General features: G+C 39.0%; 1 protein-coding gene across 5 annotated transcripts in view; it reads left to right on the top strand.

The window, feature by feature from the left end:
• The first annotated feature begins 547 nt into the window (after positions 1 to 547).
• Positions 548 to 21,299, top strand: part of WDR33 (WD repeat domain 33) — a 50,711-nt gene continuing 29,959 nt past the window's right edge. For 3 of the 5 annotated variants that reach the window (XM_008930182.3, XM_018083084.2, XM_018083087.2), the window contains exons 1-6: positions 548 to 773; positions 2,563 to 2,631; positions 3,052 to 3,156; positions 3,689 to 3,784; positions 4,253 to 4,404; positions 6,144 to 6,241. In XM_008930182.3, the coding sequence (XP_008928430.1) occupies positions 570 to 773; positions 2,563 to 2,631; positions 3,052 to 3,156; positions 3,689 to 3,784; positions 4,253 to 4,404; positions 6,144 to 6,241 (724 nt within the window). In that variant the 5' untranslated portion in view covers positions 548 to 569. The other 2 variants (XM_018083085.1, XM_018083086.2) reach the window with 2 other exon arrangements.

Below are 21,299 nucleotides of genomic sequence, written 5' to 3' on the forward strand. Positions count from 1 at the left end.
AAATGGCACTTTCCAAAGCTGTTCATCATCCTTGTAAACTTGGGTCAGGGGAGATCTGTACCTGTGTGCTGACCTTGGGTCAGGGGTGATCTGTACCTGTGTGCTGACCTTGGGTTAGGGGAGATCTGTACCTGTGTGCTGAGCTTGGGTCAGGGGAGATCTGGACCTGTGTGCTGAGCTTGGGTCAGGGGAGATCTGGACCTGTGTGCTGAGCTTGGGTCAGGGGTGATCTGTACCTGTGTGCTAACCTTGGGTCAGGGGTGATCTGTACCTGTGTGCTGACCTTGGGTTAGGGGAGATCTGGACCTGTGTGCTGACCTTGGGTCAGGGGAGATCTGGACCTGTGTGCTGAGCTTGGGTTAGGGGAGATCCTGGAACTGTGTGCTGACCTTGGGTCTGGGGAGATCTGGACCTGTGTGCTGACCTTGGGTCTGGGGAGATCTGTGCCTGTGTGCTGACCTTGGGTCAGGGGAGATCTGGACCTGTGTGCTGACCTTGGGTCAGGGGAGATCTGGACCTGTGTGCTGACGTGTTGCTTCGCTCCCGCAGTTCCCGGAGCCGAGGGAGCCATGGCCACGGAAATCGGGTCCCCGCCGCGGTTCTTCCACATGCCGAGGTTCCAGCACCAGGCCCCTCGGCAGCTCTTCTACAAGCGGCCGGACTTCGCGCAGCAGCAGGCGATGCAGCAGCTCACCTTCGACGGGAAGCGCATGAGGAAAGCTGTGAACAGGAAGACCATAGACTACAATCCCTCTGTGATTAAATATCTGGAGGTTAGTTAACTAGCCAAGTTTTTGGGGTTTTTTTTTGTCCAAAAGCCTTTTTGACTTCCTGGAAGGTGACTGTGCTTCTTGGTGACCATGAAGCTGTCTGGAATAACAAAAGATCTGCTGCTGCGTTTTTGACCAGAATGACAAAAGCTTGTAAATTTGCTGTATTATGAATAAAAAGGGGAGGTTGGTTTTTGGTAATAAAACTGCATGTACAGCTAATTTTATATTTTGTATAAATGCCAGCTTTTGCATCCTCTCCTGGAATTAGAAGTTGGAGTGCAGTTGAGTGTCTTGGATGATATTCTGACTTTTCAGTGATCATAAAAACTCATTATAAATAATGTAGTTGTTCTTATTTTTGTTTTGAAATAGAAATTTCCCGAAGTGGAAAATGAACCATTACCCCTTCCTCTTCAGAACCAGGGCACTAAAAAATGTTTTCTCATCATTTTACTGAATGGCACTTCAGCTTGCACTGGGGTCTCTGAAAGTCCATTTCTGTACAGTTGATATCAATACAGAAAAACGTAAATGAAGTTTTGTTGAAGAACTGTTTCTGTAAAAATGCTTATTTAGATCTCTTAATGGGGTGACATTAATTCTTTAAAAAAATAAAATTTTCTGGTCCCAGATTTACTCCACAAGTGGTGGGTATTAGCCTAGAAGAAATAGAATGCAATTTATAAATACTGGAATTGTTGCAGCTGCAACAGCAATGTTGCAAAAACATGATGAAAGCAATTCCATCTGCTATGACCAGTGCATGGTTATAGCTTGTAGGTGTTAACAGTTGGAAGGTTTTCTTAATAACCTAAGCTGTTATCTTCTAAGATCTGTTTGAACATCCAACATTTTAAACATATTCTTTTATTTTAGGAATGCCCCAAAAGAGATTCTGTTAGTAGTGGACTATTCTAAAAGAATAATTTCACAAGTTCAGGACCTTTTTAGTATGGCAGAAAAAGGAACTGTTTATTAAAATTCTGTTTATTAAAGTAATAACAAACAAAAAATCTGATTTCTGTATGTCTTGGATGCTTACACAAAATTAGGATATACTAGAATTCCATTTCAATCCTGGCTTAATACTACTGATTTAATGTGTTTCTATCAAGAAACCCAAGGAAAATATTTAATATGTAATTTGCTCTTGGCTTAAGAAATTGTAGCAAACTGTAGTAGCTGGGAATGTTTTACCTAGAATTGTAACTTAAGTTTCCAATATCTACACAGATCCAAATTGGTCTGGGGCACAAAGCTGAAATAATTAATTTTATTCTTAATTCATGAGAAGTGTTTTAGAAGAGGTTGTGTTTGACAGCTCACAATATTTAACTAATTGAAGGCATTGTTATCCCCACATCTCACTTTCATCCATTTGAAGGCATTGTCTTTATGCTTGAGCTGCAGAAAGCCCTTTTCTAGCTCATGTTGCTCTGTGGGATTTCATGTGGAGTTAATCAGCACAGCTACTGCTGGTGTTAATCCTTATCCTGAACATAAAGCTCTGAAAGGATTGAAGGTGCCTCTCTGGGACTACCTGTTAGCTTGGGCAGTACCACCCATCTGTGGCACAGTAATGTGCAGCACTTCAAACACTCCTGACTCCTTTGCTTACAGCACACAAATTCTACAGGTTTCCTGAGTCCAAAGTCTTAATAGAGCTTATTTTAAAATTCTCGGGGCGCTTTAGAGTTTTCCCAAACAGACTCTCAATGTGTTTCTTATTTTTTGTTATTTAACAGTGGAGTGCACTAGTATGAACTAGGAGTTGTGTTCTTCTTTCCAGAATAGAGTATGGCAGAGAGACCAGCGAGATATGCGAGCAATCCAGCCTGATGCAGGATATTATAATGATGTAAGTAGAATTGTCTTATTCACTGATGAAGTTCTTCAGATAAAACTTGTCCAGAAAATGGGAAGGATTCTGCATGTCAGCTGAGGTTATCATTGTGTCTGCAAGAAGCCTTAAAGTTACGAAGGGTATCTTCACTCTACATTATTTTCTGTTGGAATCCACAAAGAGAACCTGAACCTGGATAGGCTTTTAATTTCTGGACATAACTCCTATAATGCACTGAGGTTGCAAAGCTGCTCTTGAAGATACTGGTTCTGGATGTTTGAGTTGATAAATCATGCAGACTTTGAAACACTTCTATGGATTTATTTCTGGTAATATCCCTGCAAATGACAGTCTTGCTTTTCCAGAAATGGGTGTTCAGAATATGTGCTTTTCTTGAAGTTTCTGATTTTAAATCTTTTGTTTCTTCTCTTACAGCTGGTCCCTCCTATAGGAATGCTGAACAATCCTATGAATGCTGTGACAACAAAGTTTGTTAGAACATCTACTAATAAAGTAAAATGCCCAGTGTTTGTTGTCAGGGTGAGTACACTGTTGGAATTACTTAGTTGTATTGTCTTAGTTTAAATTAGACTGATTCTTAACTGAAACAAGATGGCAGTTAAAGCATCTTCAAAAACTAGCATGTGGAATGCATGGACTACTACTGTGTCCAGTCTTTCTATAGAAAGTTTAAGGAAAATAAATGGTAAGGTCTGACTACACAAGAGTTCTTACTGTGAGTTTGAGGTGCATTTCCACTTTCCCCATCACATTTTGGAGACAAGTATTGTTTAGTATGGATATTGGGTGCTGTAAATATACTGATACTAGTAAGCTGTTTCTTCTCTAGATTTTTTCGTGGCTTTTATAGTGGGCTTTATCCTGTTGTTATAAAAACCAAAAGCCCTGTGGCACAGTTCTGCTTTTTTGTCTATCTTGCATCCTCTAGAAAGTCATTTAGTTAACTCTGTTTCCACAGATTCCCTGAAGAAGCTCATGATTTACTTGGAGAATTGTGAAGAAATATTTGAATGTTATATTTGCCCAGTTTAGTTAAATGTTTCTTTTGCAGTGGACTCCTGAGGGGAGACGTTTGGTCACTGGTGCATCTAGTGGAGAGTTCACTTTATGGAATGGACTGACTTTCAATTTTGAAACAATATTGCAGGTAAATTAATCTGTAGAAATTTCTATGTAGTTCCTTGAGGTCTTGGAGCATGTTCTAGGAACACATCTTCATCCTACTCATCGTGGGTCTATGTTCTGAGTGGTAGTGGGAGTCTTAGAGGTCTTTTATTCTGCTCTGACTCCATGTCAGACTGGCTACAGGCAATTCACATAATGCTTCTTATTCCCTCTCTATCTGTTATACTAACTGTTCTCAAGAACATAGTATTTGTAATAATAAAGAAACATGTTGGAAACAAAATGCAAATACTGTTACTATTTAGAAGACCACTGTATGCAGAGTAAGGAATTTTTTTCCCCCACAATAACGTCTTGAATGTAATGAGATCATCACTGTTCTCATCTCCTCATTGCAGCTGTTAAGTAGGCACTTTAGTAACTTCAGTGTTTGTGTGGATCAGCTGGTATTTGAATGTGTTTGCTAGAAGTTTTGTTTCTGAATTTACAGGCTCACGACAGCCCTGTAAGGGCTATGACTTGGTCACACAATGATATGTGGATGCTGACAGCAGACCACGGGGGATATGTGAAATACTGGCAGTCCAACATGAACAACGTCAAGATGTTCCAGGCACATAAGGAGGCGATTAGAGAGGCCAGGTTTATACACAATATACCATTTTCTGTAGTACCTATTGCCATGATTAGACTGTTCTCTAAGTGTATTCTGGGTGCAGAAATGCATGGGTTCTGTCAGATTCTGGGAGACTTCATGCACCACATAAACACAATATTTCCTTTTGTTTCCACATTCTCACCGTTTTGCTGGCACCTTTCTGAATTAGTATTGTCCCAGAATCCGCCTCTGCAATATGTTAGAGATGTATTTGTCTGCCGCATTTTGCACTGGTATTCTTTTCATTTTTATATGGTGACAATGTGTATCAGTTATTCCTTTTTATACGCACTGTGTAAGACAACAATTTCATTCCAAATAAAGAATTCAGTCTTTAATAATCTAACTGAATAAAATATAAAGCCTTCAGAAATAAAACACCTGCATAGTTCTCACAAAATAATAAAACACTAAATAAAGTGAAGAACTGCTTGGCTTGGTGAAGCCAAGACTTCCAGTAATACTAAATACCCACGCAGACTGCCACATACAGAAGTCTAATGTTAATACTAAATGGGTTCTTCAAGCTTGAAACTGTAAGAAGACTGTAGGATATTCTCTTGGTTCAGTGTTGATGCCTCAGTTGTGCAAATGTCTATATAATGGAAGCTAAAGTGATACTATCAGTAAGATGGAAATGAAGGATGTTTCTAGAGCAAACCTGCATATAATCCTTAGTAAGATATGGAAATGTTTTTAAAGTAAGCCTGAAGAGAAGCTGCAGATCCAAAATGAAGCTAAAGCAGTGTTTCTATGGGTTCAGGTGCTGGTGATAAAGGTTCACTGCCACAAACCCACTTTCTGTTAAAGTCACCATTTTGCTTGGATAAGGGTGCATTTTCTGCCAGAGTTTGGTTTTGAGAAGTGCTTACTTTGGATTCAGTTACTGTCTGACTATCATGGCCATACACTGAATTTCTGTGCTACTTTAAGCCCTTTCTTGATCATAAAGATCTAAGATTTCACAAGGGCTCCCTCATGGTCTCTCCCTGCACCAGAAAAGAAGTGAGTGCCTGTCAGTTGCTGGAGATGTTCTGGCCCTGTTCACATGGCTAAATAACTCCTTGCTTTTCCAGTGACTTTCATCAAGCAATGTTGACTGCTGAATCTGGAAGCTGCTTATATGTCTATAGGATTCTTTTCATGGTTTTGGTGGGCTATGATAAGAGGGAGTGTTTCCAAATTGCTCTTACAATAAGTGGTATGCTTGTTTTATATAGGTTTTTTAACAGTTAATCCAAGTAGCATTTTCCCGTGACCAGCTTTCGCTTATTTTTTGCTTCTCTGCTGCAAAGCACCTGTGGCTGAAGAGGAGTTTTTTCCCTAAGAACTGTTATCTCTGCTTCTACACAGTGTCACTTCCTTATGGTGTTGCCAAACATGACAATCTAGGGCGACAGTTACCAAATCCTATTGATGTTGCTTCTCATCCTGCAGAGAAGGCGCTGCCGTGGGCAGTCATAGATAGGAAGGTGCTAAGAATAAATGATGGATTTTTTGTTTTCCTCATTTGACAGGGGACTGCAATGCAATAAGTAATCCTATGCTAAATTCTGTCTTGTGATGAAGTGTCGTTTGGCAGGCACTGTATTCACTTAAAAGTGCCTATGTTCAAATGCCTCCTTCAGTGTATAACACATAACAGTATAATTTTGCCCTGTCTGAGAAGCATAATCTGTTAAATGCTGACTTCTTTCCCCTGCTGTGTGTCTTCATGTAACAGTTTCTCACCCACGGATAATAAATTTGCTACATGCTCTGACGACGGCACTGTTAGAATCTGGGACTTTCTACGTTGCCATGAGGAGAGAATTCTTCGAGGTATGTGTACCAAAAGTACTGATTTGGGTATTTCACGAGGGGGAAAACCTTTTTTTTTTTTTTTTAACTAGGGGTTCACAATACAGAAGTATCAACTTGTCTACAATTTTTGTCTTAAATGCTCCAAACAAGTTTTTGTTTGGCTGCTGCTGTAGGTGCCTTACCATAATCAGATAGGCTGCAGTTCACAGTGGCATTACTCTGTTTACTGTCCACTTAAGCTCTAAACAATGGAGATGGGTAGAAGAACATTTTGCTGCTCCTAATTTGGTAGAAACAGCTGTTTCTGGATCAGGAATACATTTATCTTTCTCTAGAGCTTAATCTTTGTGACCACTTTTACTTCAGAACACACATCTTCATGCAGAGGATTCCATTCTTTTCATGGGCGTGCCTTCCATTCTGATTTCTTCAGAGGCAAGGTAGTTATTTCTCATTCCTTAAGAGGAGGAGAGTATTTAAGTAGAGAAAACAGGTACATTTTCAGCACATCACACATAGCACAGGCAAATAATTCTAGCTTTGGTTAAATAGTTCTCTGTCCAGCATCTGTGTACACTAACTTCTGGTGCCTTTCCACTGGCCTTGAGCTTTCTCCTTCTCTTGCTGCAATCTTAATGAGCAATAACAGTAGCTTCTGACAGCTGTTCCTTTCTTGCAGAAGATGTCAAAGGTGCATAATTTAACAGGAGAATATATTAAAAAGCTACTATGAGATTGGGGATTGTAGACTTGCAGATAAACTGCAAAGAAGGTATGCAATAAAAAACATGGGCTTTCAGTTTTAGGTGTGTGAGCTTGTGCTTTCCTAAAGTAAGGATTTTTATTTTTAATTGTGCCTTAAACTTGGACCTGCATTCCATATTTTATGAAGTAGAGCTCTCCCTGTTTCTTTTGAATCTTAAGCTCTTTATGTTACTTTTAAACACCACTGCTCTGCAAAGATGTTTGGCTCCTGCATTCTTGCAGTGATGATATTTTAACAGCATGTGTGCATAGACATGATGGTGATTGTGTTTGCAGGACTTGGCAAGCAGATTTCTAGGTTATATCATTTACAGCTGTTACTCTGGAAGGCCCCAGACAGATTTGGGACTGTTTTGCTCGATCCTGTACAAAGAAATCATTCTGCACTAACCACGTTCTGTACCCTCCTCCAGGTTTGTGGAGGGAATGGGGATTGCCTCCAGGCAGAGTAGTCGAGGTTACAGAAGTCCCTCCACTTCTACATTCTTTCAACATTCTGCATAAAGTAGAAGTAAACCATTTAATTTAGGCTATGAAGAGAGAACTTGCGTTACATTTTCTTCCTTTATCTTGTGTGGTTTAGCATTGTAACTATGACTAGACCTCAAATAGAATTATTCTTTTATTTCTAACAGTTTATCTATCTCAATATACTATTTTTAGTTTGCACAGTAGTTCTGTAAGTAACACATTTGCTTCTACTCGTTATCTCCTCACACTTCATCTTTTGCGTAAATTGGAAATGATTTGAGAACTTTACATCTCTGGGCAAAATTGGACAGGACAGATTATTCCTTGTTTCTGCTGCCAAATAAGCAAAGAAAACGCAAACCTCAACCCAAACAACACCAGCAGAAAAATCTCCCACAACAAAGCAAAATAATACCAAAACCCTGATAGTTGGGAGGATGTTTCTGCAAACATACAGGTTTGATTTGGCTTTGGTCTCTAATACTGTTTTTAAGTATGGTCAGAAGACTTATTGAAAGAGCTGGATTGTTAACAATTAAGTAGTTTTCTTGGTGGAAAACACAAGCTTTCACTTTGTTATTTGGAGTTTAGAGCTTATGGCTTTAGGATACTTATCCTCAGCTTTTGGCTTCTCCACTTGCATTCTGCTTTTAAATATTTAGAAGTGTGACCTGTAATACTTTGCTTAGTACAGCCTTCAGATTGTGTAAAAACTCATGCCATTGCCATCCAGAGTTAGTGATCTGTAAATTACAATTCTAGAACCACTACACCAAAAGGATTTCATTGTGTACAGAAATTGTTTAGATCAAATACCATGCTGAGGAATGGTTTTTATATCCCACTTTCACACGTCATACAGCAGTTCTGGATAATACTGGTGCTGTGAAGTTGAAGGGGTTCTACAGTGTCCTTTAGATCCAGAGCTTTGCTTCATGTATTAAGGTATTCTCCAGGTTATCACACTGAATTATAAAAATCAAATGTAACTACCAATTTGCAGTCCAATGTATTTATGAAAAAGATTAGAACTCACGGGGGTAATATGTCAATAATATTGTTATTCCTACTGATTTTTCAACAACAAATTAAGGAACATATTTTAAAAAACAGATTTGAGGATTTTAATGCTGAGGAATGCTGTTAAAGCAGTTCTGTAAAGAGCATTAAAGTTACTGGGATATGCTGATACAGAAAAGACAAAACTCTGTAGACTTAGTACAGGTCCTTTTGCTTGCAGTGTGGAATAAGCTTATAATTATTCCTGTTATTTAATGAAATGGTCCCCTTAAAACTGGTCTGAGGCAACAATTCTAGTCTTGTGAAGAGTAGTGGAAAAACAGACAGCAGTGGAAAATTACATAGGATGACTTCTTAAGGTTTTCCTGGAGTTTTTTCAGCTGTCTGTTGCAGGCTATGCATTTTTCAGTAGTTTAACCCATCAATACGTGGGCTGTATGAGATACACTTATTAACTGTCTCCAGCTTACTTTTATTTTGTCAAAATGAAGATAAACAGGACACCCTATTTGGTCCTTCATACATAGTGCCAGAAGTTCTGGATCTCTCTTCTTCAATCTCCAAGTCCCTTTGCTGTCCAGCTTTTCACTGATTTATGTTGCTTTGACTGCTGTTTCTCCCACTGTGACTTTCCAGCACACAGGAGGTGGAGTTTAAGCATTTTGTTAGAGGTACGTGCAGAGTTATCAGGCTCATTTTTAATATCCTAAAGAAATAAATAGGATTACAATGTTTTCCTCAGGGAACCATCTTTAAATAATTACAGTGAATTATCTTAAAGGAACTTGAAGGTGGGGGAAGTGGCATTGAGTGTCAGTTACTTACCTGCTTGCTTCCCCACAGCCCAGGGCCAGTCTGGCTTCTCTCTTGAAGCAGAAGTGCTGTGCTCCTGATTTTGAAGCTTTTACTTATGTTAATTCCTGGCATGATGCCATCTTGATGGTAGCAAGTGCAGTTTGATGCACTTCCCAAAATACACTGGTAGAAACTTCACTGATGTTAAAAAAGTTCTTGCTAAAATAAGACTTGGAAAACAGGCTGTAGTATAGCAACATGGTTTTTTCACTACAGTAATCTGTTCCTCTGAAAGGCATTTCCAATAAAACACTATCAGGTCTTTTGTCTAAACAGCTGCAGTGAAGTCCAGGACGTGGTGTGAACATTTCTGTAAGAACATACACATTGATGGCTTTTGGTAGTGCTGAAAACATCCAGTGAAAAACTATGTAGTAAAATCCTCATGTTCCTTTATTTCTATTGAGAAATTAATGGTATTTCTGATTTCTCCTTGTGGCAGTGACTCTGGGTCTGGGCTGATGTGTCCCTGGGAATATTTTGGGTAGATCATTAATAAGCACATGATTCCTTAATTATTCTCTCAGCATGATGCCATGGGCTACGAGGCTACAAATACATTTTGGATTTCTCAGTTCCACTATCCTTCCTTCTCCTTCCTTTCACAGTCACCCAAAATCCAATAGAAATGCGTGGTTGAGATGACTGTAATGTTTTTATTCTGAAGGGTAGATGAGCACTGTGTTCCCATGATTTCAAAGGTTGCCTGCCTTAAATAGGTCTTTTGGGGAGGATAACTCCACGCAGCTCTCTGAAGGATGGTAACCCATGCTTTTTAAAATACTTTGTAGATGAGTTTTTCTATTTTCTGTCTCTAAAATAGAGTAATACACTAAATGATCTTTCAGCCAACGTGGTAGACTTGGCAATAGATTTTTCTTATCCTAACTTGAACATAAAAACAATCAAGATTTCATTATGCTCTGTCTGGATTTAAAATTCGCAGTTTGTAACAACATGTAATTCTTACCACCATCACCTACAAAGTAACACATATGTATTACATGCAGAAGTCACAGGTAAACAGACTTTTCATCTGCTCACAGATGTCTGCACATCTAATCATACTTAAATAGCTGTAGAATTTATTTGTTCCTTCTACTCCACTCCCAGATCTTTATTAGCAAATAATGTACCGTGAAGTCTCTTAAGCTGTCTAAATCTATTGTATGCTTTGTATTATCATTTACCTGAAAGTGAAGGATCTCTTTCTTCAGAGTTTTTGACTCAGTCAAATTGCAAATCCTGTACTTAAAATTATAGATGAGTTCCATAGTTAAAAGGAACTACATCTTCAGTTTGGTCCCTTGCTTTTAAAGATACATTAGTAACCAGCTCTTACCCTTGATGCAAGTGGTTTCTGAAACTCTTCCCTTTTCTTGGAATGTAATTGAACTCTACATTGGATAATGTAAAAGAAAAAAAAATCCTGATATTGCTGTTTCCATCTTTCTTCCCTTTATCTGAGATTTTTCTTTTGTTGTCCTTGTCTCAACAAGGAGAGAAAACTCAGCAAATTCCAGAAATGCATGTATGTTGAGACTGTGTTTCTTGTAAGGAGACCTACTGTTTAAACTTTCAGCTTTGTGTGAGGGTTGCTTCTTTGTGCTGTTAGGATTTCAGGTATCTCTGATAGGTCTTCTGGCTCTACTGAGGCATCCCTGCATGAATATTAGAAGGATGAGGTGAGACCTGGCTGATACTGGCACCAGCCATATGACTCTAGAGAAAGAAAGTCCTTGAATTTTCAAACTTGAAAAGATGAGCTGTTTTGAAATGCTGGTTTTGGACCAGTTCAGTCTCCTCTTTGTTGGTGAGTTTTAGTGTTGCAGCTGGTGTTGCAGGTCTCTGATCTTTGTGAATCTCAGCTGCCAAAGCCAAGCTGGTGATGGAGGGAGGGATAAGTTGCCACTAACTCGGTTGAGGTACAGCTGCACTCCAGATGGCTGGGCTTTTCATGGGTTAGGCACAAGAAATGGTGAGGATCTTACCTTCAGTTGTGACTTCATATGGAATTAACCATAATATGGCACAGTACTCTGCAGGAGTCAGGAGCCACCTGCAGTGAGTGCCACTGCTGGAGCAGTGAGCTTTGTCCCCAGCTCCTGCTCATAGTTGTGGAGGAAGAAAAGAACTTTTTTAAGGGGGTAACATTGATGCTAATGATAAAATCCTGAACTGCAGAGGCATTTCGATGGTGATGCTGAGGAGGTCCCCATCTTCCTTTCTCAGCACAAGTGTGGTTGTTGAGAAGGAGACAGGCTTGGGTGCATTAAGGATGGTGACTTCTTGGTATCTACTCACCAGTATGTGTCATAGCAAAGGTTCTCAACAACAAAAATCATCTGGAGTTAGCCCTCTGCCAGTTATGTTAGTAACTCATCTCTGATAAAGTCTTACGTGGATAAATACTTGGAATTGGGCACTTCATTGATGATATTTTTAATGGAATCTTTTATTTGACATACCGTTTCCTAAGAGACAATAGATAAAATAAAATAAATAAAATTTATTTCAGAATAAATGGTAGAAGTCTACAAAAAATAAAAAAACACAACTCCTTGCTGAAAATAATCCATATCAGTCCTTAAAAACTTTCCTTGGAGGCTTCTTAACACCACTTTTCTTTTGTGTGTGGGTTGAACTGAGTACTTTTTAAATTTTTTTTATCTTTTCTCTTTTCATATCCTCTGGTTACTGTACTAAAAGCTTTTGTGCATCTAGGTAAGCATAGACTTTGCAAAGTGTTTGGTATTTTCTTTGCATCATTTAAATTCTACATACTCGAGTTATTTCTTGTTATTTTACATTTAGCTCTGAGTGCTATTCTGACTTGAGCAGTGAGACACTTGGCAACAAGTTTTATCATTTGGGAGATAGGGAGAGAGCTTGCAAATGTCATCCCTAAAATATGATGGTGGGGGGTTTTTTTCTGTCTTCCATACCTGCCTGGCATTATTTTCTCATGAGAAAGCTGGTCCTGCTCATGACACATTGCATTTATAGGAAGACACAGAGTCAAAATTGAAACTGGGGAATGTCTGAAATGGGATTGTATAGCAGACCAGGAGAAAAGGGATAAATAAGAATCCTGAAAAAATTGGGTGAAGGGTATCTGGAAATAAGAAGGATAGGGAATGGGAGGAAAGTGTGGAAGCTGTGTCAGTATGAAAAAAAATAATAAAAACAACAGCTCGTGTAAGGATTGGGAAAAGCTGGTGGCAATGTGAGCATGGAGATGAGAAAGAGATGTGATGGAACCTCACAAATCATGCTCTGGGCGTTGTGGGGATAACTCAGAGCAGCCTCAGTTGCTGGAGCAACCAGAGAAGAGGCAGGAGGGGGTTTATGGCTGAATGACACACTTGGGTACAAGTGGACTGTGTAGAGTGTGCCAAGAGTGTCTGTATGTGTAATAATGGTACCCATAATATCTTTTAAATTTTATGTTCTGTGTCATGATTCTTGGAGACTCAGTGTGTTGGGGTAGAGTTGGGAACACGCTCTGTATTTTTTGGAAGATGAGCATGGAGAGAATCATAGAATAAGCTGAGTTGGAAGGGACCCTTCAGATCATCAAGTCCAACTCCTGGCCCTGCACAGGACACGCCAAGAGTCACACCATGTGCCTGAGAGCATTGTCCAAATGCTTCTAAACTCTGTCTGCCTTGATACTGTGGCCACTGCCCTGAGGAGCCTGTTCAGTGCCCAACCACCCTCTTGGTGAAAAACTTGATATCCAACCTAAACCTCCCCTTACTCAGCTCCAGCCATTCCCTCGAGTCCTCTTACTGGCAACAAGAGTGAAGGGATCAGTATCTGCCCCTCTGCTTCCCCTCAGGAGGGTATTGAAGACCACAGTGAGGTCTCTCCTCAGTCTCCTGCAGCCTGAACAGGCAAGTGCCCTCAGCTGCTCCTCATACAGCTTTCCCTCCAGACCCCTCACTATCCTTGTTACCCTCCTTCGGACACTCTCTAGTAGCTTAATGTCTATTTTTATATTGTGGTGCCCAAAACTGCCCCCAGAACTCAAGGTGAGGCCGCCCCAGGGCAGAGCAGGGTGGGACAATCCCCTTCCTGGCCCAGCTGGCAATGCTGGGCCTGATGCCCCCAGGACAGGGTTGGCCCTCCTGGCTGCCAGGGCACTGCTGACTCGTGGCCAGCTGGTCACCTACCATGACCCCCAGGTCCTTTTCCACAGCACTGCTCTCTAGCATCTCATTCCCCAGTCTGTATTAACAATTTGGGTTGCCCCATCCAGTGGCAGAATCTGGCACCTTCCCTTGTTAATCCCTGTGTGGTTGGTGGGTGCCCCAGTCAGTGCTGTTCTATTACAGGAACAATGCCACCATTCTTAGTGTAACTGGGAGAAAGCTGTTCATACCACCCAATTAAAGCTCCTTATGTTGTTTAGTAGTCCCTAAGAAGTAATATGGACTTTTTTTTCTTCTTTTAAGTTTTGTCAGTGTAACAGCTCTAAAGGTGAAGTATCTTAAAGTTGCTCCTCAGACCTAAGGCCAGCTCTGGATTCCTTCACTTGGGAATATAACCAGGGCACACGTGCTGCATGCTTCTGCAGATAGCAGTGGGGTAGAGTAAGCATGCAAGCACGTACTCAAGGTTCATTTTCAAAGTTCAGTGCCAGAACATTCCAAGTGACTGATCCTTATCTCACAGTGAAAATACAAATTGGCATTTAGTTCTGCTACTTGCAGATAAAGGCTCTTTGTTGAAAACAAAATACTTCTAAAGGGAAGACATTTTGATTTTTGCTGCTGAAAGTATACATGTGTCTCACAGGTAAAGTAACTGTGTTGGAAGTTTTGTATATTCATATTTTATAGTAGGAAGGATTTTAACGAGGTGGGTTTTTGTTTTAATTGGAAAGTGTTTGGGCTGTTAAATGTCTTAGCTTTGAAGCAGCACATCTGTAAGCATGACAAGTATGGCTGTACAGGAGAAGCCTACAACTTCTCTAAATATTTTTATCGTATAAAAAGTTTCACAGACTAAGTTTAACACTTCTTCCATCCCAGACAGCTTGGATTACTGCTTGTAGTTATTATCTCAGTGGAAGCATCTGATATTTGTAGTTCTGCAGGCCATTATTTTGGTACATTACACAAGCTGCCCAGTTCTGGCTTGCGTTGAACAGTTTAATCAATGGATTAGTTATGTATTTTTTGGGGGAGGAAAATACCTTTTAGTAAAAAACAAGCCCAGCTACTGGTGTGTGCTGACAGATGTGTATTTTCTACAGTAGGGTTTTCTTCTTTGCCTTTTTAGAGTGATAGAGCATGAAAATATTTTAAATGTTATATTAAAATCTTACATTCTAAACTTCCATCACTTCAAAAAAACCTTCCTCTAAAGAGAGTCATAATACTGTATAAATTAGTAACTGTAATACTGCTGTAATAACTGTAGCTAGTTCTCAGAGAGTAGAATGAATTGAAAATGTAGCTCAGCATCCAGTCTATTATTAATAGTGTATGCTGGGGAAATCAAGTCTAAATAATTATACAATACCTTTACATTTGAACTTTATAACTGACTTCTTTCTCTCTTCTCCAAGACAGCCCTATTCTGCTTTATTTTTTTCTCTGTGTTAAGGAAGGAGTAGCTCTGATAAGCATTTACCATCCCCAGAATTTGCACAGCAAGACTTTAACGTTCTTTCTTGCTTAACATGAGACCTAATGCTCCTTGAGATCTATTTTTCATCAAAGATTGAGATTCTTTCTGGTTTTATAAATAATCACTACACTAAAGGATTAAAAAAATCTGAGAGTCATCTTTGAATTGAAGGAAGAGCTCATATTCCACTCCACCCCCCAACTTTCTGTGGGAGAAACTTGTCCCAAAATAGAGCACAGAGTAAAACGTTTTTCTTTGAAAAGAAATTTTTCACCATTGTTTTATATCTGGAGATATATAGCACAGATTGATGTATAGATAGTATTCTTAGGTAAGTAATTTCCCATTTAAGTACAAGTCTAATGGGTATCCCCAGAAGTTCAAATGAGTTCAAACTCATTTGATGTTCCAGGCATGTTGCCATAATAAAAATAGATATTATAGTAAAATTAAAAGTTCTGAAAAAGAAAATATTTTAGTTTATCTCCTTTTCTAGTCCAGTAGAAAATACATTTAAGAGGCTATTTTCACGGTAGAGATGATCTCACGTTCAGTGTCTTTTTTTTTTTTCCTTTTTTCATACTAGTGCAGTAGAAGAGTGAGAGTTTTGCTTAATTCTAGGTATTGTGCAGTCTCTGCACCTGGAGGTTTTTAAAATAAACCTGGATAAACCCGAGTAACCTAGTCTGACACCATAGCTTTGAGCAGCAGGTTGAACAAGAGACTTCTGAGGTTTCTTTGAGCCTGACTTTTCCTGTGATCTTAGGATACTGACTTCCCCTCTTTTGCCAGAAGCGAAACCAAGGAACCAGAAATCCTAGTGATGTAATTTTTAGTTACCTTCAACTGTCCACTGGTATACTGGACATAAGGAACTGGCCTTCAAGACACTATCAAAAGTTCCTTATTGTTTTAGTTCATTTTTCTTCCAGCTTTTAACATGCTTGAGGAAGTGCACAGTATTTGGATTGGAAAGATTTCATGTTTAGTGGATCTTTTTTTCAGATATATAAATGTTTGTTCATTCCATAGTGACTAATCATATATTAGACATAATCATCACAAGTTTCAGAACTTGCCTGGTGTCTCACAAGCAGTAAAAACTTGTTGTAAAGAAGATGGAAGGTGTGACAGTGTGTTGTCAGCATCTTCAGAGCTCCTGCTGGTTATGCAGTTAAAGTGAGGTAAAATAATACTTATATATACTATGTATATGTAACAGTTATGTTTGCATATATAATTTTTATATATATCGATATATAAAAACCTACATAATGGTCCCCAGTGGCACATTTTATCACCCTAATATTTGTTTGCTGGTTTCTTTTATGTTTCAAAATGATTTGGTCTTGGAAGAGATCGTGCCAGTAGTGTTGTGAAAGCTCTAAAGCACGTGCACAATTAGATTGAAAATGTTTGCTTTAAAAGACAAGAAAAATACCAAGAAAAGAGAGCTTTAGGTAACTGCTCTACTCCCTGAACTAGGGCAGCCTAGGTTTGTCCTTGTGCATTAATGTTCCTGAAGATGCATTTCTCTAGATCACGTTTCCATGTGGCAATAAGCAGACCTGCTGTGTTTGCAAATATCAGCTTTTACATCCAGGTGAAATGAGTGTAGGAGAATCTTTTTTTCATCTCTATCTTTCAAGTAAAAGCTGATCTACAGAGTATATTTTACTGTTCATACCCACACCTAATCCAGGTCTTGACTGACTTTAATGTAAACTAAAATTATTTATTACTGCACATTATTAAATAGTATTTTGAGACTGCAGTTATCTTAAAGTTAATAAATATTTGAAGATTTTTGTCTTAAAACATGAAAAGTACTGGCCAGGTTTGTTCAGGTGTTTCTTCTGCAGATGACTCTAGAAAGGAGTAACCACACATTTCAAAATTTGTAGATAAAATTCCTCCATCTGAATTGTAACAAATCAAGAGAAAGGAACATTTGCACGTGGGAAATACAATCTGGACAGCTGTAAAGCATATTTGTATGTAGCATAGGTACTTAAAATTGTTAGGAAGACGTCTCCTGTTTTCTAAGGATTGACTGAGGGTACAGCTTGATATGGTGCAGTGTGTTACTGGTTGCTGTCTGTGCCTGGTCAGGAAGAATCCTGCCTTTTCTTTGCATCTGCCTTCTGTTCTTTCTTATCCATGCATAATTCATAGGCAGAAATAATGTTTTTACATAGAGCAGCTGATGTAGTGAGAAAAAAGGGTAGGGTTTTGTTGTTTGGTTTTGGATTTTTTTTAAAGACCACACCAACCTTTCTTAAGGATGCAGAAACTTACTTATTTTAGGTCAGCTGATGTAGATGCCTTTTCCCTACAGATCTTGCTTTATACCCTTAAATCCTCAACCAACAATAAGTCTTTGTTGCTTCCCTAGCAGGACCTCACCTTCTTAAAATGAATTTAAAAGCATTTTCTCTTTCGCAGTACATACATTCTGAAAATCATTATTCTCTTGGCCACTTTGCTGAATTTAGTCCTTAAAAATATTGCTAATGTTGATGAATATGGATTTCTGTCGATTACCATTCTCCTTTTGGAAGTCACTGTTCTCCAGAGGCTTACAAGTGAGCACATGGTATTAAGATTAGGAGTGTAAAAAGCTAAATTAAATCAGACTGCTCTTTTATTACATTAAGAATGCTCTGCAGTTACATTCTGGAGATCTTTGGGCAAAGGTAGGTTCTTCGTTTCACGCTATTCCCAGCTTGTCAGGAGTGTCCTTTGCTTCTAAAGGAATGGAGTAAAAAGGAATCATTCCAGTCACGTTTCAGTCACAGGCGTGTTAGATGTGTCATTTCTGAAGTACGTGCTAATTACATTTGCTGACAGTTTTAAACAGGGCTTTTCTAAAAATGCAGTCAGGAATTTTAATGCTTTTATTAAACTTCAGAATTCCTGTGATCACATTATAAAACTGGAGCGGTGGAGGCTTTAAATAGCAGGGGCAATCCTGCCAGCCGTGTTTGTTGAGATGGAGCCACTGTTTCCTGGCTGAAAAACACACCCTGCTGTCTCAGAGGCTTTGCACACACTGCCTGCTGCTCTCCCACTGCCATTTTCTTTTCCCTGCATCACGGAATTCTTCAAGGATTATCCAGTCCTTCTCCCTAAGAGCGCTTACCGTGTGTTTCACTCTGCCATTTCACCATGAGGATTTCTGTTCCCAGTAAGTCTGGATGGAAATAGTGGCAATTAATCTGGGTTTTGCACAATGGTTGAAGCTTCATTATTTCCTGCAGAACTCTGTCCTCTCTGGTGTCCTCACTCCCACAGGTGTAGCAAACCACAGCAGTTGACTGAAATTCAAAAAAGGTTCTAATAAATGGGGAGCTATTCCACAGAAATTACTTACTAGAAATACCAGCAGCTGTTTTTAACCCAGTGCATCATCTCTGTTTACCAAAATTAATAACTTTTGTTCCAACAGAATGTTGGTATTTGAATAAGGTTTTTAACTTTTTTTGCAAGCTGGAATAATTTACTTTGCAAGTACATTTACGTACTTTAACTTACTTTGCAAGTAAGGAGTAGGCATGAGACAAATTCTCCTGAAAAATACTTAGCAGCAGCAATTATCACAGGTATCTAACAAACAGTTCAGTATTGGTATCTGAATGTGGGGAATTTAAATTAGAATTGAATTTAACTTTAAATTAAAAGTGCCATGTTAAAAATCTTAGAAATTGATGTTGCATTTACTAGACATGAAGAGTATCACAATGCTTTTCCCGATGTGTCTACTCTTTACAATCCTTGCACAGAAAGGAGGACTCAAGCTTAGGAGTGAAAAGTTAATTAATTTTTCAGTTTGTTGCAGTCCATGGCTCTTGGATCCCAGTTACTACAAACTGGACATCTGCAAGGTAGCAAACCCTGCTGCTGGTTTAGGTGACATGTTCTACTGACCAGATGTTCCTCTCCTCCCCCTACCAAAAAAAAGTTTCTCTTCATTCACACAGTAGCAGAAAAGTCTTCCTAAAACTGTATGATAGACAAACTTCCTGTAAGGGTTCACATGTTTGTACAAGATAGCAGGACTGCTTGGCTGCTGCTTTGCCACAGAATGTGTGTCATGCAAACTGCATCTCAGTGCAGAACTAAACCCTGGAGGTTTCTGTGAGGGGTGCATTGGCCCAAAGGCACAGCCAGAGATGAGGGAGCTGCTGCTGCAGTGAGTGCCAGTGAGCAGTGTCTCAGGAGATGAAGAGCCTTTTGTCCTAGAGCCAAGTGTTTCCCAGCCTTCTCTGTACCTGCTGTACCTTCTCTCCAGTGTAGTCTTGTTGGTCACATTCATAACACACTGACATTTGTAAAACTGCATCTCCCAGCAGCAGATAATCCACAGGGGAGTACGTATGCCAAAAACAGAGACCAGCCTAATGAAGGTGTATTCTGTGTACTAAAGCAATATCTGTATTTTACTTGCACTGAAAATAAACTCTTGATGTGGGATTATACCTGTTAAAGCTTCCTTTTTTTTTTTTGGTTAACTTTTTAAGGTTAAAAATGCACTTTGCTTCCCAATACAGGGTTGCTGTGTTAACAGAAATATTAAAAGATCAAAATGTAAATTTGGCAGAACTGTTACCTTGCATCATTTTGCCAACAAATATATTTCTGATTTTTCAGTTTCTTCAGTGTGTTACTTCAGTAGCAATGGCATGTTCTTACCCAGCCTTTCTGAAACAAAAATTATACCATCTTCTCTCAAAATAATCATCTTGCTTTGGTCTATGATTATGAGACTATGTGGGGAAATTCACTGTGCAAGTGAAGAGGAGACTTTACTGCCTCCCCCACAGCACCAATGCAATTTATCAGTAATTTTATTTTACAGAAGCTTTCTAAAGCCTGACTTTGTAGAAGATAAATACTTCATTTTCCCATTCCTCAGCTTAGCCATCCCCACATGGCACAGACAGCACTGTAAAAGGTGTTTTATTGGAAGAACACAGATCAGCTCTACTCCAGGGTGGAGAGCAAATTTATAGTGGTGATGACCTCCCCAACTCACTATTTTTGTGCCCAACCTACTTACTTTGTTCTTCCAGTTATTTTGCAAAAGTGTGCCATTTTCCCTGGAGCATTTTAGCTTGTCTCCTGTCACTGGAGTTTCAGGTATGGACCCAGTTCCTTGTGGTTATGGGAACTGGTCTGTACATTTCTGAGACTCGACAGATATTTTGTATTTTCTTTCTTTTGGTGTGTGTAAGATTGAAAATTTTAAAAGCTGCTACAGAAAGCACTGAGAGAAATCCAGAGATTCCTTAGGAAAGAGCTTCTTTCTGAATCACATCTGCCCCATAAACACTTGTTCTCTTTCACCTTTAATCTTAAATTTGTTATCTAGTTGGTGTTTTTATTTTGGTGGTTTAAACCCACATTTTTACACAGCTGCAGATTTGAAGCTGAGCAGATGTCTTTTGGTGGTGGTGGTTTCATATAACAACCGCTCCAAAATCCAGGGGGGAAAAAGTCCTGTACATCACTTGTTTGTATTGTCAACTTCTGTTTCCAGAATGGTGATAATTAAAATCTGTAGTGTTAATATTACTCCTGTTGTGCTAGTACTGTAACAAAGAAGACTGAGGTAAAATACTGCAGGCAAGATCATCGTTTCAGAAAAACTGAGAAGTTTCTTTTTTCTCAGCATTGCTGAAGAGATGGTCAGACAACTTCTTTTTCTGATCTGTGTGGCCTTACAAATAGATGGACATTCTCTGTCTTAGATTGTTTGTCCATGTCATTTGATTTTTTTAATGTATTCTCTAGAAATTTGGCTTTATGTATTTCTAGAAGTTTGTATAAAATTTTTGAAGGGTTTTTTTAAAACTCTGTTGTAAAGTTAGTTCAAAAAGTACTTCAGACTAACTTTTTTTTTCCCCTAAGAGTGTAGTGTTTTTGACTAACAAAGTTTCTGTTTATCTAATTGGAACATTTTCATTTTGAAATACTAGAAAATGTTTCTGGTGCTAACATGGAAGGGTGTGCAATAGCACCAGGAGTTATTTGCTCCAGGTGTTGATGTAGCATTGAATTGAATATTTTTAGTTCTTAGGAGTAATTTCCCTGCTCTAATCAATATTTTTTTGCCATGAAGGTTCTGCTTGCTTTATGAGAACATACACTGCAGTTACAGTTGCAGTAGGTTCTTAGGATTCCTTCCTGCCAACTTCTGCATCATTCCTTTACCTTATTTTGGGAAAATGTAACATGCTACTCGATGCATGTATCTGTAGATTCAAATACAAATTCAGTCATAAGGTGCATCACAGAGGGAAACACCACACATACTGCCACTGCCCTG

Source organism: Manacus vitellinus, unplaced genomic scaffold, assembly GCF_001715985.3.
Source record: "Manacus vitellinus isolate BGI_N305 unplaced genomic scaffold, ASM171598v3 scaffold_60_pilon, whole genome shotgun sequence".
In the NCBI taxonomy this organism is placed as follows: Eukaryota; Metazoa; Chordata; class Aves; order Passeriformes; family Pipridae; genus Manacus; species Manacus vitellinus.